At 36.4% G+C, this 12,929-nt stretch overlaps 2 protein-coding genes across 3 annotated transcripts in view; both read left to right on the forward strand.

Annotated features, from left to right (window-relative positions):
- LOC131777084 (flavin reductase (NADPH)) overlaps positions 1 to 2,486 on the forward strand; it is a 7,424-nt gene extending 4,938 nt beyond the window's left edge. For both annotated transcript variants that reach the window (XM_066172038.1, XM_066172039.1), the window contains 2 exons: positions 473 to 675; positions 1,300 to 2,486. In XM_066172038.1, coding sequence (XP_066028135.1) covers positions 473 to 675; positions 1,300 to 1,451 — 355 coding nt within the window. In that variant the 3' untranslated portion in view covers positions 1,452 to 2,486. The remainder of the gene's footprint in view (positions 1 to 472; positions 676 to 1,299) is intronic.
- Positions 2,487 to 2,750: 264 nt separating this feature from the next.
- On the forward strand, positions 2,751 to 9,708 carry LOC131777111 (flavin reductase (NADPH)-like). Its single transcript, XM_059093336.2, has 4 exons — positions 2,751 to 2,905; positions 3,171 to 3,341; positions 6,178 to 6,380; positions 7,712 to 9,708. The coding sequence occupies exons 1-4, from the start codon at positions 2,757 to 2,759 to the stop codon at positions 7,861 to 7,863; spliced, it is 675 nt and encodes a 224-aa protein (XP_058949319.1). The 5' UTR covers positions 2,751 to 2,756; the 3' UTR covers positions 7,864 to 9,708.
- The last annotated feature ends 3,221 nt before the right edge of the window (positions 9,709 to 12,929 follow it).

Genomic DNA, 12,929 nt, shown 5'->3' on the forward strand with positions numbered 1-12,929 from the left:
TAAAAATACATGTAACAATATCAATCACAAGGGAAAAATTTTAGTTTGGTCTTATATCAGTATTGTTAAATGGATATCAAGAAGCATGAAGACCTGAGAGCTAGTTTTGGCAGCTAGTCTTTTAAGGTTGTTTTGATGAGAAATCACTCGAACACATACAATGCTAATCAATTTTTCATGAATGATATACTTAATATAGAAAAGCCACAAATTGTTCTTTAACACGAATTATTATTTTTTGTACATTAGGCCAGAGGTTATGCTTCCAGTATGTGATCTGAGTTCCCTCAATTTGTCCCCCACAGTTGTCAAATTTTAATATTTTGTGACCACATTTGAAGAGAAGCAGAATGTGTGACAACGAAAGTTAACACACTCAAGTTATTTTAATATTCTAGGTGTGATATATATTGAAAATTATAAATAAAGTGTTAATCATTATCTATATTATTCATTGTTTCCTATGATCTAGAAACAAAGTCACTAGACTAGTAACTGTCACATCATGGTGTACTCGGCCAGGACCAAATAATTCTTGGTTTGTGGAATGGATTCTAAAACCAATCTTCCTTAATGGTGTTATCAAGAATATGGCAGAAATGGAGGAACTGTTGGAGAGTTCTGATCCTGATCTTTTAAACTACACAATTGTCAGGCCTTGTGGTCTAGGCTTAGGTAAATCTGTGACTCTACAAAAACACATTTAACTTTATTTTTTGCTAAGATTTACAAGTTCATCTAATTATAATAATCATGTTTGGTTGCACACACATTTGGTTTTATGCTAAATGTTGAGTTTTAGATGGCCTGCCATAAATTCAGGGCCATCCTGACTCATCTTGGCTTGCCCTACAACTCCAGTTTTTGTTTTCATATGCTTCCTGATTTTATATTTTGGTAGAGATCTTGTAATCATAGAAATAGCTGATTGGCTAGAATGGTTGGAGACAATCTGAAAAAAAGTATGTTGCATCTCTATCTTAATGATGACCTGTCTTGGAGTTTTTCTATGGTCAGTTAGAAATCAGGATAGGAAATAATCAATTTTCCCTTGAGAGTGATCAACAGTTTGAACTCATTAACAATCCTTTATCACTGATGTAGCCAAATTTAGTATCCAGAAAATCTTGAACAGAAACCTTTCCCAGTTTATCGGTTACATCTTGAAAAGCATGGAAACAGTAAAACTTAGTCTGTTTTTAATTTCCTTTGCATATGAAAAACAATCTTAACATTGAGGGAGCAAGCTAATACAAACTTGCTCAACATACAGATTTTAATGGGACTTGTGCTTTTCAGGTGAAAAGACAGGAAATTACAAGGTTGAAGAAGGGCAGTGTAACACTGGAACAACAAGCAAGATCACTCGCGCAGATGTTGCAGATTTTATGCTAAAAACTTTAGAAAGCAATGAGTACGACAGGAAGGGATTTGCAATTGCTGGACTGTGATTGATAATTTTTATTGCCTTATTGTCTTTCATGAAAGGAATGAGCACAGAGGAATTTCTCCTAACAATATAAATACATTTTAAGGCAAAAAAGGTTGTAGAGAGATATAAAAATACATCAGCTTTAGGGATATTATTTCATTTAGCACCAAATTATTAGAGTTAAATTATTACAAATGTATGAGAGACAATGCAAATGATTGATATTAAGATTTTGGGAGTGGAAGAGTGAACATATCATAATGGCAGGAATTTGCTGATAAATTCTTGATAACTTAAGTTTCTGCTACATAGCTTAACCCTTTAACTCCCAGAAGTGACTAACATGAAACTTCTCCCTGTGATTCCCATAAGTTTCTAGCAAATGGTTAATGAGAATACTAAAACTTATCAGGAAGGAGCTTTTATATTGATATAACACCAAGTTCTCATAACTAATTTACAAGGAATTGTGTAGCAGCAAGAGGAGAGAATTAACAATCAGATCTTGAGAGTTAGAGTTAAAAAATTTGATAATACCATGGTTATAAAAATGCGGAGACTGTCATGGAGTTGATTTATAATGTAAACAAAGAAAGGCTCTGAGATTGATTAAGTGATATATCCACAGTGGTAAGGTGAAGTAACAGAAGGTGATAAGAGTGCTTTATTGATTGACCTGCAATAGAGCCAAAACTAATGGTACATGTAACTACAATCTTAAAATCAGGTGTTTTATTTCTTAGTTAGAGCTGACTTTTGTCACAATTAAAAAAATTAAAAGAGAATACCTGATCAAAGGTTAGAATGAACAGCTGAAGATACATATTGTAAACAGGTATTGTTAAATCTATTTTGTGGTTTCCTCAAAATTAATGTGTTTATAAAAAGTTTTTGAAAAATGATTTTTGCCTTTTCCTTTTTTATCATATCTGTGTTTGTTAACTTTCCATTTGTCTCCTATTATATATGGTGTTCAACTCTAATGACTGGTCAAACTTACTCCAAAATGGCTTAATAACTGAGCTGACATTTAAAAGACAACTTCAACACTGGGTTTTTACGTGTTTTTATTCTCTTTTTTTATGTGTTTTCATTAAACATCTTCAGGGACTAAGTAGCTAATTGTCTTGTATAAATTTTAAGAATTATTGGTTGTGTGTGCATGAGATACGTGAAGAATTCTTGCACAGAACACTCTTCGATGGAAAATAATCGAAAACCTTTCCTCCTTTTCCGCTCGCCTCGACCCGAGAGAAAATATGGACCTAGAAGGCCTGGGTATCAATCATTTGCCAAAGATCCTTTGCGTGTCGAAGAATTCAACATGGCGGACGAAATTGAAGTTCGGATGCCATTGAAACTTGTTGTCTTTGGTGGATCTGGGTTAACAGGCAAGGAAGTGGTGACTCAGGCACTAGATCGTGGCCATCATGTTACAGCGATAGTTAGATCTCCGGAGAAAATACAAGAACGGTATGCCATAAATCTAAAAGTCAGTGTTGTTTAAAGTTTTTGCACCATACCTGAACACAGCTGATAACTAGAACTTCAAGCAGGCAAGCTTGAGAGGAAAGTAAAACATAAAATTCAAAAAATTTTATTGCTATAGTCATAGAAACTACGAATATTTCGTTTGACAAATGGAATTTACACGACATTTTCATGATTCTCAGCCCAATAGGCCTCAAACAAGTTTATTTTTTGTATCTAATTCGAGGGTAGTATCCTTCCCTTTTAGGCATCCCAACTTAGAGCTAGTTAGAGGCGATGCTTGTGAATTGGAGAGTTTTTCTGCAGCACTGGAGGGGAAGGATGCTGTAATTTCTTGTCTAGGAGTTTTTGCAAGTATCTTCAACCCAACAACTTTTTACTCAGAGTCCATGTTTGCCATTTTGGAAGGAATGAAAAGGTTTGTAACTGTTAGTATATTACGTCGACACTATTATGTCGATTTTTGTACCAGGTAATTGCCGTATTTATCGGGAAGATACGCAAGTCGTGCAGCACACATAAAGTGCATTGAGAAGATAGCTTTTGTAGAAGAAAAAACAATTTTCACGATTTCTAAAGGTCAGTTATAGGTGTCTGGAATTTATCTTTTTGCATAATATATCATGTAAATTTTTTTGTCAAGTTTGTTTAGAATGTTAACAGACTGATGGCTTTCTTGATTTCTTCTCTCTTTATTCATGATCCTGAATACACAGTCAGTGGCTTTCTAGTTCATTCTTTTGTGGTAGTAGCTATCTTACCCTTTAACTCCTAAGATCCAGTCACTAATTCTCTCTTCTGCATCAGCGCATTTTATTTCATTAATTTCCTCATGTATGAAGCAAAGAAGTAGGTGTCGCGATCCACCTTTAAACTGATAAGCCATTCTGTTTGTATCACCTGTTTGCAAGATATTATATTAAAATTACAAAGCAAAAGGAAGTGAAGAATTTCTGCAGTTTAAAATGTTGAACAACCTAAAATATATTTTGAGATTATAAAATCAGATCATCCAATTGAGTCAGTGCTTGGTTTACTACTGTATGGTTTTTGGGCTCTAAATTATATATCAGTGGAAACAATTTGGCAATTTTGGGTGGTGAATCATTTTTATGGTGATAAGGTGTTAAACTAATCCAAAGATCATAGTTTTCTTATCACTGGGAAATAAATGGTCTTGTTGAGTAATTTCTAGCAAAGCTTATTTCATTTTTCCAGTCTTTTAAGATGTAGAATTTCCAATATGTTTTGGCGTTAAGAGTAATTGGTTGTGATAGTTCTTTAATGAAATAAATGTAAAACTGAGATGGTTATTGAGCAGAGCTGTCAAATAAAAGTTGGTAGCCAACGAAAACCTCTGACTTTTTGCCATTGTAAGCCTTCTCCGCTCTTCTCACTTTAGAGTATTTAGGAATGAAAATTCATGCCATTATTGAAATACCATTGATGGAATTCATGCATGTGCTATTTCCCACTTTCGAGTGGAACTGAAAAACAATTTACCTGTAACAGGTTTAGATGCGTGAATCAATTCCATGTTAAGTGTTTCCTCAAAGTTTCATGTGTACTTTGTGCGCCTGGGATATTCTAACTGAATGGTTCCCAGTCCTGCATGTAATATGACGTGGCCACTTACTTATTGTTATTTGCCTCTGCTTTCTGATTTATAGACAGCTGTGTTTGAATGATACAAGATTAATTTATTTATCACTCAACTTACAGCACATGAAATGTGAGTAATGTTCAGCAGCATGACGTCAAAAAATTTAAGTGAGATTAAATTTGTGGACTTTGATACTTAGGTATGGAAGGAATTTTTTGCATACTTTTTGCATCATATTAAGTAGTGCCTGCTGCCAAGTTTGGGAATAATAGAGCTCTTGATTATTTAAAAACTGTTATAAGTTTTTCACTGCACCTCTTCTTACTGACACCATTAATATGACATTTTTAACTAACTATTTCCATCAGTAATAGGTGGAAAATAAGATTCCATTGCTTGCCGCACAACAGAAATCCTGGCAGAATCCAGTTTAGACTTGACATATGCATACTTTTAAAATTTGTAGTGACACATGAATGAAAACCCACCCACGCATGCCAAATAGAGAGTTTCAAATGACATCAACAGTTATCGTAAGCTCTTATACAAGTAGAAGGATCAGAATTCCTATTAATCTGCATGTCTTTCATGTAGATTGATAGGAATCCCCCCCAAATTTTGTTTAATCGTGATATTCTTATCCTTCCTCAATCTTTGGCACAATTCCCTCTCGCGTAAAGAGATTAGATAGTATTACACAAAATCTACACTTCTCCTTAGCACTTTTAGTGATTGAAGGGTCAATTTAATCTCACCTAAAATTTAAAGATGATCTTTGTCCATATAAAATAAGTCCACTCAGAATTTGTTGTAATCATTACATTTGAAACATCCAATGAACCCTCCCAGCCACAGTGACTTGCCAATCTTAAATGATGCCTATGCATTTATTTTGCTCATGTATTTAGTGTTTCGTTGATTATTTTTCATCTGTATTTCTTCCATTAAGAGTATAATTATCGTTGATTAGGTCATTGCCACTGTAATTCTGGCAATCAACATGACATCAAATACTTCACTTAATTTATGAGGAGTTCTATTCTTAGAAACACAATGAAATTTTGTGAATGTTTTGCGCAATCGCAGAAGTGTGCATTACTGTCAATTAACAGGATAGACTTCCTGATGTGCTCAAAATGACTTTTAATTTGCTGTTTTCTACTGCAGCTCTTTCTACAAACTAAAATTTCTGGCATTTAGACCAACTTTTCTTGGTTACTAGTAGCTTCAGGAATGCATAAAACATGAAAAAATTCCATTTCTTGACTCAGAGCACAAGTTTTTGTGGCGTACCTGTAAACTAGCTTTTTAACTAAGTGTACCAACCACATTTAATACATTGATCGATTGATATATTGATTGATTTCATTTTAATTAGACCTGACGCACTTAACCTATGACAATGCTCAACCTTTGAGCCACTCATCCACACAGAGAAGACACTCTTACATAGTAGCACTTCTCTTGAGCTTTGTGGAGGGTCATTAATTTTTCCCCTGAAATTAAGGGTTATCTTCCTTTCAGAGTAAAATATTATGCTTGAATACAGGAAAAACACTCAATAAATGTTGAGTTAATCTTTTCCCTAGCTTATGAAAATAGCCTTTTCCTGCTCAACAGACTAAATTGATCTAAATTAATCCCTTGACAGGAATGGAGTGAAAAGACTTGCAGTAATGACAGCATGGTGCACTCAGCCAGGCCCAAACAATCGTTGGCTGGCAGATTGGATAGTCAACCCCCTGTTCCTGAGTGGAATGATAAAAGACATGACCACTATGGAGAAAATGATCGAGAAAACTAACCCACAGGAGTTGAACTACACAATAATCAGACCTTGTGGATTAACTAATGGTAAGCTGCATGATATGCATCAATTTGCTGGCTTGCCTGCAGTTTAGGCATGCTGTAATTAGGGTTAGAGAATGGTCCTTGTCATCCAGTCATTATTTGGATTTTTGTGGGTGCCATTTTAATTAGACTTGAAAGAATTGGGCTTGAAGTAAAAGAAAGCTTTTCTCTCCAGCAATATGGAGGGGGGGGGAGGGGCAAAAAATGGAAGGGAAGGGGAGGGAGGAGAATTCTTTTCATAGTACCTTCCTTGCCCATTTTGTATTCATTTTGTATAGTAAATCCAACATGTCACCTCTTGAAGGCAGACTACAAGCAATCTCTCTCTTTTGGCAAAGTCTGTTACCCTGAAAAGAAAATACTGCTTGTAGTTCACTTGAAATAGACAGTTAAGACCTGAGAACACCATATGTAAGTTTTTTTTCCTTGCAACTTGCATGTAGCAGAATGTTTTAATACCAAATCACAATAACTGGTATTGACATCCCCTCAGGATTTGAAACATCAACTTCTGTCACAGGTGTTGAAAACTTGGCACACAAGTTATAATAAGTTTTCAGTTCTGTCAGAACTTTCTACAATTTCTACCAACACTGAGTGACTGAAAATAATCCTATTCTTCTTGAATTGAATGTTAAACCATCAAATGTTACCTCCCCCTCCCAGCTTTATCAAACAGTCTGACAGTTTTTTGGTACTCATTTGTACTCCTGGGTGAGGAGAGGCTCTGTGAGAGAGAAATGTTCTGGGTGAGGAGAGGCTCTGTGAGAGAGAAATGTTCTGTCCAAGAACAGAGCACAGTTAACATGCTAGTTCCCCTATGCTTGAGTTCAGCATGTTTAACATGGGTTCAGTTGTACCACCTACCCTGTTAAAAAGTTGCCTTCAATCTGAAGGATGTGTACCTCCCATGGGGACTCTATCACAGCTTTGCCCTGTCAACCATTACTAATTGAACTTTTACTGGTGCAAACAATTTTACTTTCCTATGGGTGTACTCTTGGATTAGTGTACTCTGAGTTCGTCTCTTCTATTTGTGAAGCTGTAACGACAGACTTGACCCTGAAGTTAACGACCTTACTGATTTTCACATTTAGAGCGAATGTCGCCTTACTTAGACAGGAGATGAACTTCTATTGCAATCTCTGTTAATAAAACCGTTTGTAGGAAGCAGTAGCAGTATCATTTTAACATAGTTGTTAAATTAAAGCTCGCATCTCAGGCTCTGGTCACCTGGGAATGAAATCTCGCTTTCTTTCTTCCGTTAAATATAGATATCCTCCACTGATATTCTGGGTCAAAATACTGACGAGAGGATCGACCTTATTTTGTAGGTAAACGCACTGGAATGTATAAAGTCGAAGAGGGACAATGTAACACAGGCACAAACATATGGATGTGTCGGGCAGATGTGGCGGAATTCATGCTAAAAGTTTTGGACAGTAGCGAGTACGACAGAAGAGGATTCGCTTTGGGCGGGTTATAGAAGAGCAGATGGATAACCAAGCAATGTATCCCGGTAGCTCTAATGTAAAGATGCATCTACATTATGTGCCCTTATTGATATGTCACATCAATTTATTAGACACGAGATCTTTTAGGCCAATTTTTTTTTTAAAAGGGCAGAAGTCTGCGCTAATATACATGATTGCAAACTCTGCAACAACGAAACCAACAACGATAGCGACATATTTGTTCTTTTACATATTTTCATGAAAATATGAAGTCAGCCTGCACTTAGCGAGGATAGTTAAAGTGCACAGTGTAACCTACACAAAAAATCATACAACTCAAGACAACACTGCAAATATCATGATAAATAGATTTATGAAAAAATTTGCAGGGTAAATGTTACAAAGATGTCGATTACAGAAATTTGTCAATGAATTAAAAGTATTAGTCGATAATAAGTCGATCACAGCGATTGTTTTGATCATAACTCTCAATTTTCGAGCCATGTCCACGAATCTCGTTTTAAGTTAAACTAAAATAGATATAACATGAAATACATGTCGGGAAGAATTACAATAATGACCGCTATATAACGGAGAGATCAGTTAAAGAAACGGGTACAACTAGATACCGTGGGGAAAATGAGCGCTGAAAAATGATTAACCTAAAAAAGCTAGGCGGTTAAACAGGGGGGTATAAGTTAGACTCGTTGTAGTCAAGAGAAACGAACTGGTTGAAAATTGTAAATTTTGTCACTTACTAGTAAATATAGATCGGAAATACGTCGAGGCGTTTTGAGGCAAACTCTGAAGCCTCCATGACAGAAGCGCAGGTTAAAACCCATCTTCCACCTTAGCCTAGAGTAGTTTTTCAAGATCCATTGTAGACGGTGTGATTTTGTATGCTATTCCAAACGGAAAGATCACAGAAGATCATAAGAGACGCGTTTTACGAAAATACACAGAGAAGGCTTTCGCCATGCTCGATTGTAATTCAACAAGTTGCGGTTCATGGCCGCGGCTTTCACCGCCACAGATGTTTGAAATAAGAATTGAGTTTATAAAAAGAAAATTGTGTATAATGAATGATTGACTAAAGAATTTGGTTATGGAAAAGTGAACAAACACACAGCGTGGGAACAACTTGATAGGTAGTCGGTTGAATAAGCATAAGAATTAGATATGGAATAGCTGAAGTCAGGAATGAAACTGTAGGTGAAAATCGGGACCATTTGTCACTTACTCGTAACAATTAGATGGTACTTTTAGTCGTTTCGGCGAACTTTTAAGCCGTCCATGACCAAAGCTGTAGATAAAAACCGCTGGTATAGCATCTGGGTTAGTGGTCAAGGTCATTAGCAAACAGTGCGTTTTTGTTTGCTGTGGTTAAACGGAAAGATAACGGCGAAGCGGATTTCCGAACTCTAAAATGCTTTCTTGATGCTTTATCATTATCCTTGAGTGTCATTTCAACAGTAGAATGTGGGTTTTGACCACGTAAAAGTGTTCGTCCTTGAGCAACCGTCGCTTCAACATCTTTTCCTTGAAACTTGGATGTCTGTGAAAGATCTGAGCGTAGGAAATGGCTTTAAGTCATCGCAGAAGTCTGAAGTCACGCGCAGACAGTTTGTCATTGTTTTATTTTTTAACTTTTATTTTTAGTATTTAATTGGCACGCTTAGCTTTCTCGAAACTGATGAAGGCTTTAGAGTCCGCTAAAACGTTTTGAAGTACCACTCAGTTAGTGCAAGTCAATGATGAAAAACAACTACTGTCAACTTGGAGTGTAAGTTAATGAAGAAAGGGAGGAGGGAAGTTAGCTTCTAGATGTGAAGAACAGGCAGTTGATTAAAAAACAAGAGATGTTTAAAGTCCAGTGCAAATTTATTTCTTGTTGGAACTCTGTTCCCCACTATTGTCAGATTGACCTACGATTTCGTAAGGTCGTTCCACTCCTAAAAAGGAACAAGGACCATCTTGGTCGGTGAAAATGTCACAGTTCAGATAAACACCCATGAGTTTGTCGAGATCACCGGCTTTCCATCTTTCATTGTTAATGTAAATTTAGGATGAAGATACTCTTGCTTAAATTAGGGTTTCTCCTGTGAAGCTACTTTTTCTTTTTCACAGCGATAAAACTATAGCTGTGTTGCGCCAATTTAACATTTGTTTTGGGCAACTGCTGCGACTGATCGTTCGACCGTTCCTGTGAATACCCTTATTCCTTCTGTGTATCTATCTGCGTTAGACTATTTAAACGAAGAACAGTCTGACGTCCTGAACTCAATACCCTATGCCTATGGTCAGGATCATTTAATGTAATATTCTCATTCATGTTTTAATGGCACGTTTGTTGATTCACAACGATCTTAAAGAAAACCGATACCTAACTCTGAATAACTGGTGCAGAGGAAAATCTGAGAGAACCCTACTCCAAGGATTATGCCTTAATTGTTCAAAATATTCATCTCTCCATTTACAACGATGCTTGTTCCAACCAGGTTTCTTTTCCACCTCAGGTGGTATTTATCTCCGTTTAGTTAGCGATCGAGATTTGCACTGGATCTCAAGGCGATTGACTATGCCACTTCAGGTGGCTCAAGGATCGTTGAGTAGCAGGCCTCTGACACGACTCACTCGCACAACAAAGAAGACTGAAGATAAAGCTAGATAGCATCGGATTGCATCCGACTGTCACAAAATTAAGTCAAGCATATGATATATGAACACTTTAAGAGCTATGTAAGATGTTTAAATTTAAAAAAAGGGTAGGAGATGGAAAAGTTTCAGCTTGGTTTTAAAACAAAGAAATATGTTATTAATTTAGCACAAGCGTGTGATACCAAAAAAGTCTGAGTCATACGCGAATGCTAATTTAAGATCTTGAGATTTCGCAGTAGGATGCTCTACTTAATGAAGTATAAATAAACTCTTCGACGAAAAGCTGGTTTTAGGCGGTCAGCTGGTTAAGGGATGCAACAGTAACAAAAAGCGAAATGAGGAACCTCCCTTCTTTCCCTGTGCCAATATCACCCCCCATTTACGGTCATGTACCAACCGTACTTCAGTAACAGATTTATCCGCGAAGGGCGCCATACACCTGGTGCGTATGCGTCAACATTTTTTTTAAAAGGGTGGATGATACATCATCTAACTATCAACCCAAGACTGAGAAAAGAAAAGAACAATTAAGTTTAGGATCAAAAATTAATGTTACACAAAGAACCCTCCTCGCAAGCAAATATTCGAAAGCGACAATAAACCGAATAGTATTTCTCCAAAGGCGTTTTCTCTTTATTGATTTATGAATCTTTGAAACTGATAATGTTTTTCGTTCCATTTTCCGTGAGCAAAAGACAAAAGAGCTCTGTAAATGTCGCGCAAATGCGACACCTCAAAAGAGGATTATAATTTATGAAATGGTTTGAAAAGGTTGTTTAAGAAAGAACGACCGATTGTTTTAGCGCAGTTTGCACTGTCGTCATTTGCCCAAGGCATAGACATTTGTTTCATTTTGAAATATTTTTAATTCAATTTTCCTTCAATTCCACTTTTTACAAGATTATTATTTTTTGTTAATGTTATCATCTTTTTATAGAAAATTCTCCAAAAATAGAAAATCTGCAATAAACAAAATTTAGTAACTAGATAATTCCTTTTTCTCTGTCTTCTTTTTTATAATCGCGTTTTCTTTTAAATTTTGGCGAAACTGTTTTCTATGTGGGCATTTTTGCGATATCTTTTAAGTTTAAACTGTTTTTTCTGGTTGTACGGATTATTTCATAAGTCCATTATCCCTTAAATTAAGTTTGCACAGTTTGATGTTCCCAGCGCAGGATATATATGTCCCTGATGTCGTCATATCCTGCAGATGGTTTTGTCATAATCAGACATGAAATCATGCATTTCTTCCAGCTTGAACCAAGCTTACGTTTACTTTGAGCAAATTTGCCTCATTCCAGAGTTTAGAGAAAGGGAGAAAAATTTGTACTGTCTCTCACTGTTTGCGAGGCGGGATTTTTTAATCCACATTTGCGTGCAGAAGGAAAAAAAAGATTATCTGTTCCTTATCTTCTTTGATTGCTAAGGTGAAAGCAGAACTCTTTTGCCTAATACTGATCTGTTTTCACAACGCTGAGGATGTTATCATTGAGCCTTTGTCGCGAAGGATATTGTCCGTATCGTGAAACCCAGACAGGTCGCGTCCCCTGATGCTTTCCTCGTGTGGACTTCCTCTCCTGGTGACCTTGATCTGATTTCAGAGCAATTTTGAGACACCTCAATTAGGTATGTAATCCCTTCTTACAGCGCCAAATAATCCCCTTAGCTTTTTCCCAATTAGAGAGGCGGTTTTCTGTTTTACTTATACATTTATTTTTTTTTCCTCGATTCCCTGTTTGTTTTTTCTTTTCTCACGGGAACTTATTCGCAAAGAGCGCCGCGCCCACCCATGGGCACAGAACCGTTTTCAGACCTGCTAAGTTGCTTATTTGTGTAAGCAAGATGGAAATTCGCACGCTCTCCTGGTGGTCATTTGACGATCTAAGAGCTTGTTATGTATGTGTCACGCTTTTTACCAGCAGTCGATTACGGCCGCAATCGCATTTCTGTAAATTATAAAGTGTTTAAAGTTCTCATCGACTTTCATTGATGTATGTAGTTGTGTTTAAAATAGCACTTTGAGCGCGGATCCCCACCTACGAAGCAAGCGTGGGCCGGGTTGAAGACCACATTTCGTAAAAGGAAAACGGTGGTCAATAGGGTAGCGAATATTCTCGCATCTTTCATATTATATCTAACAGATAAAAGACTGATTGTTTTATCTTGACTGCAACGTCGCTACCATCTACAACCTGCCTGACAGCGGCACAAATTAAATTAATTTCAATCTTAAATGAAACTTTCCCTCCTTCTAAAAAACTTAGTGTTTCCACAGCCATCTGGTTATATTTTTCTTTCACTGATTCGCCTTGATTTGGCCGATAATCCCTAATCCATCTTTGCATATCATGTAATATCTTTTTTTTATTGTTGTTCATTTTCGTCAATCGGATTGACAATTGCCGCGTCTACATATTTCTTTTTTACATTTTTTCAATGA

Source organism: Pocillopora verrucosa, chromosome 9, assembly GCF_036669915.1.
Source record: "Pocillopora verrucosa isolate sample1 chromosome 9, ASM3666991v2, whole genome shotgun sequence".
Classification (NCBI taxonomy): Eukaryota; Metazoa; Cnidaria; class Anthozoa; order Scleractinia; family Pocilloporidae; genus Pocillopora; species Pocillopora verrucosa.

What these genes read in the sequence shown, in the direction of transcription:
- LOC131777111 (XM_059093336.2), top strand. Translation starts at nt 2,757, where the DNA reads ATGGCGGACGAAATTGAAGTTCGGATGCCATTGAAACTTGTTGTCTTT. An exon ending in CCGGAGAAAATACAAGAACG is followed by an intron (nt 2,906 to 3,170) that starts GTATGCCATAAA and finishes CTTCCCTTTTAG; the next exon opens with GCATCCCAACTTAGAGCTAG. An exon ending in ACCTTGTGGATTAACTAATG is followed by an intron (nt 6,381 to 7,711) that starts GTAAGCTGCATG and finishes CTTATTTTGTAG; the next exon opens with GTAAACGCACTGGAATGTAT.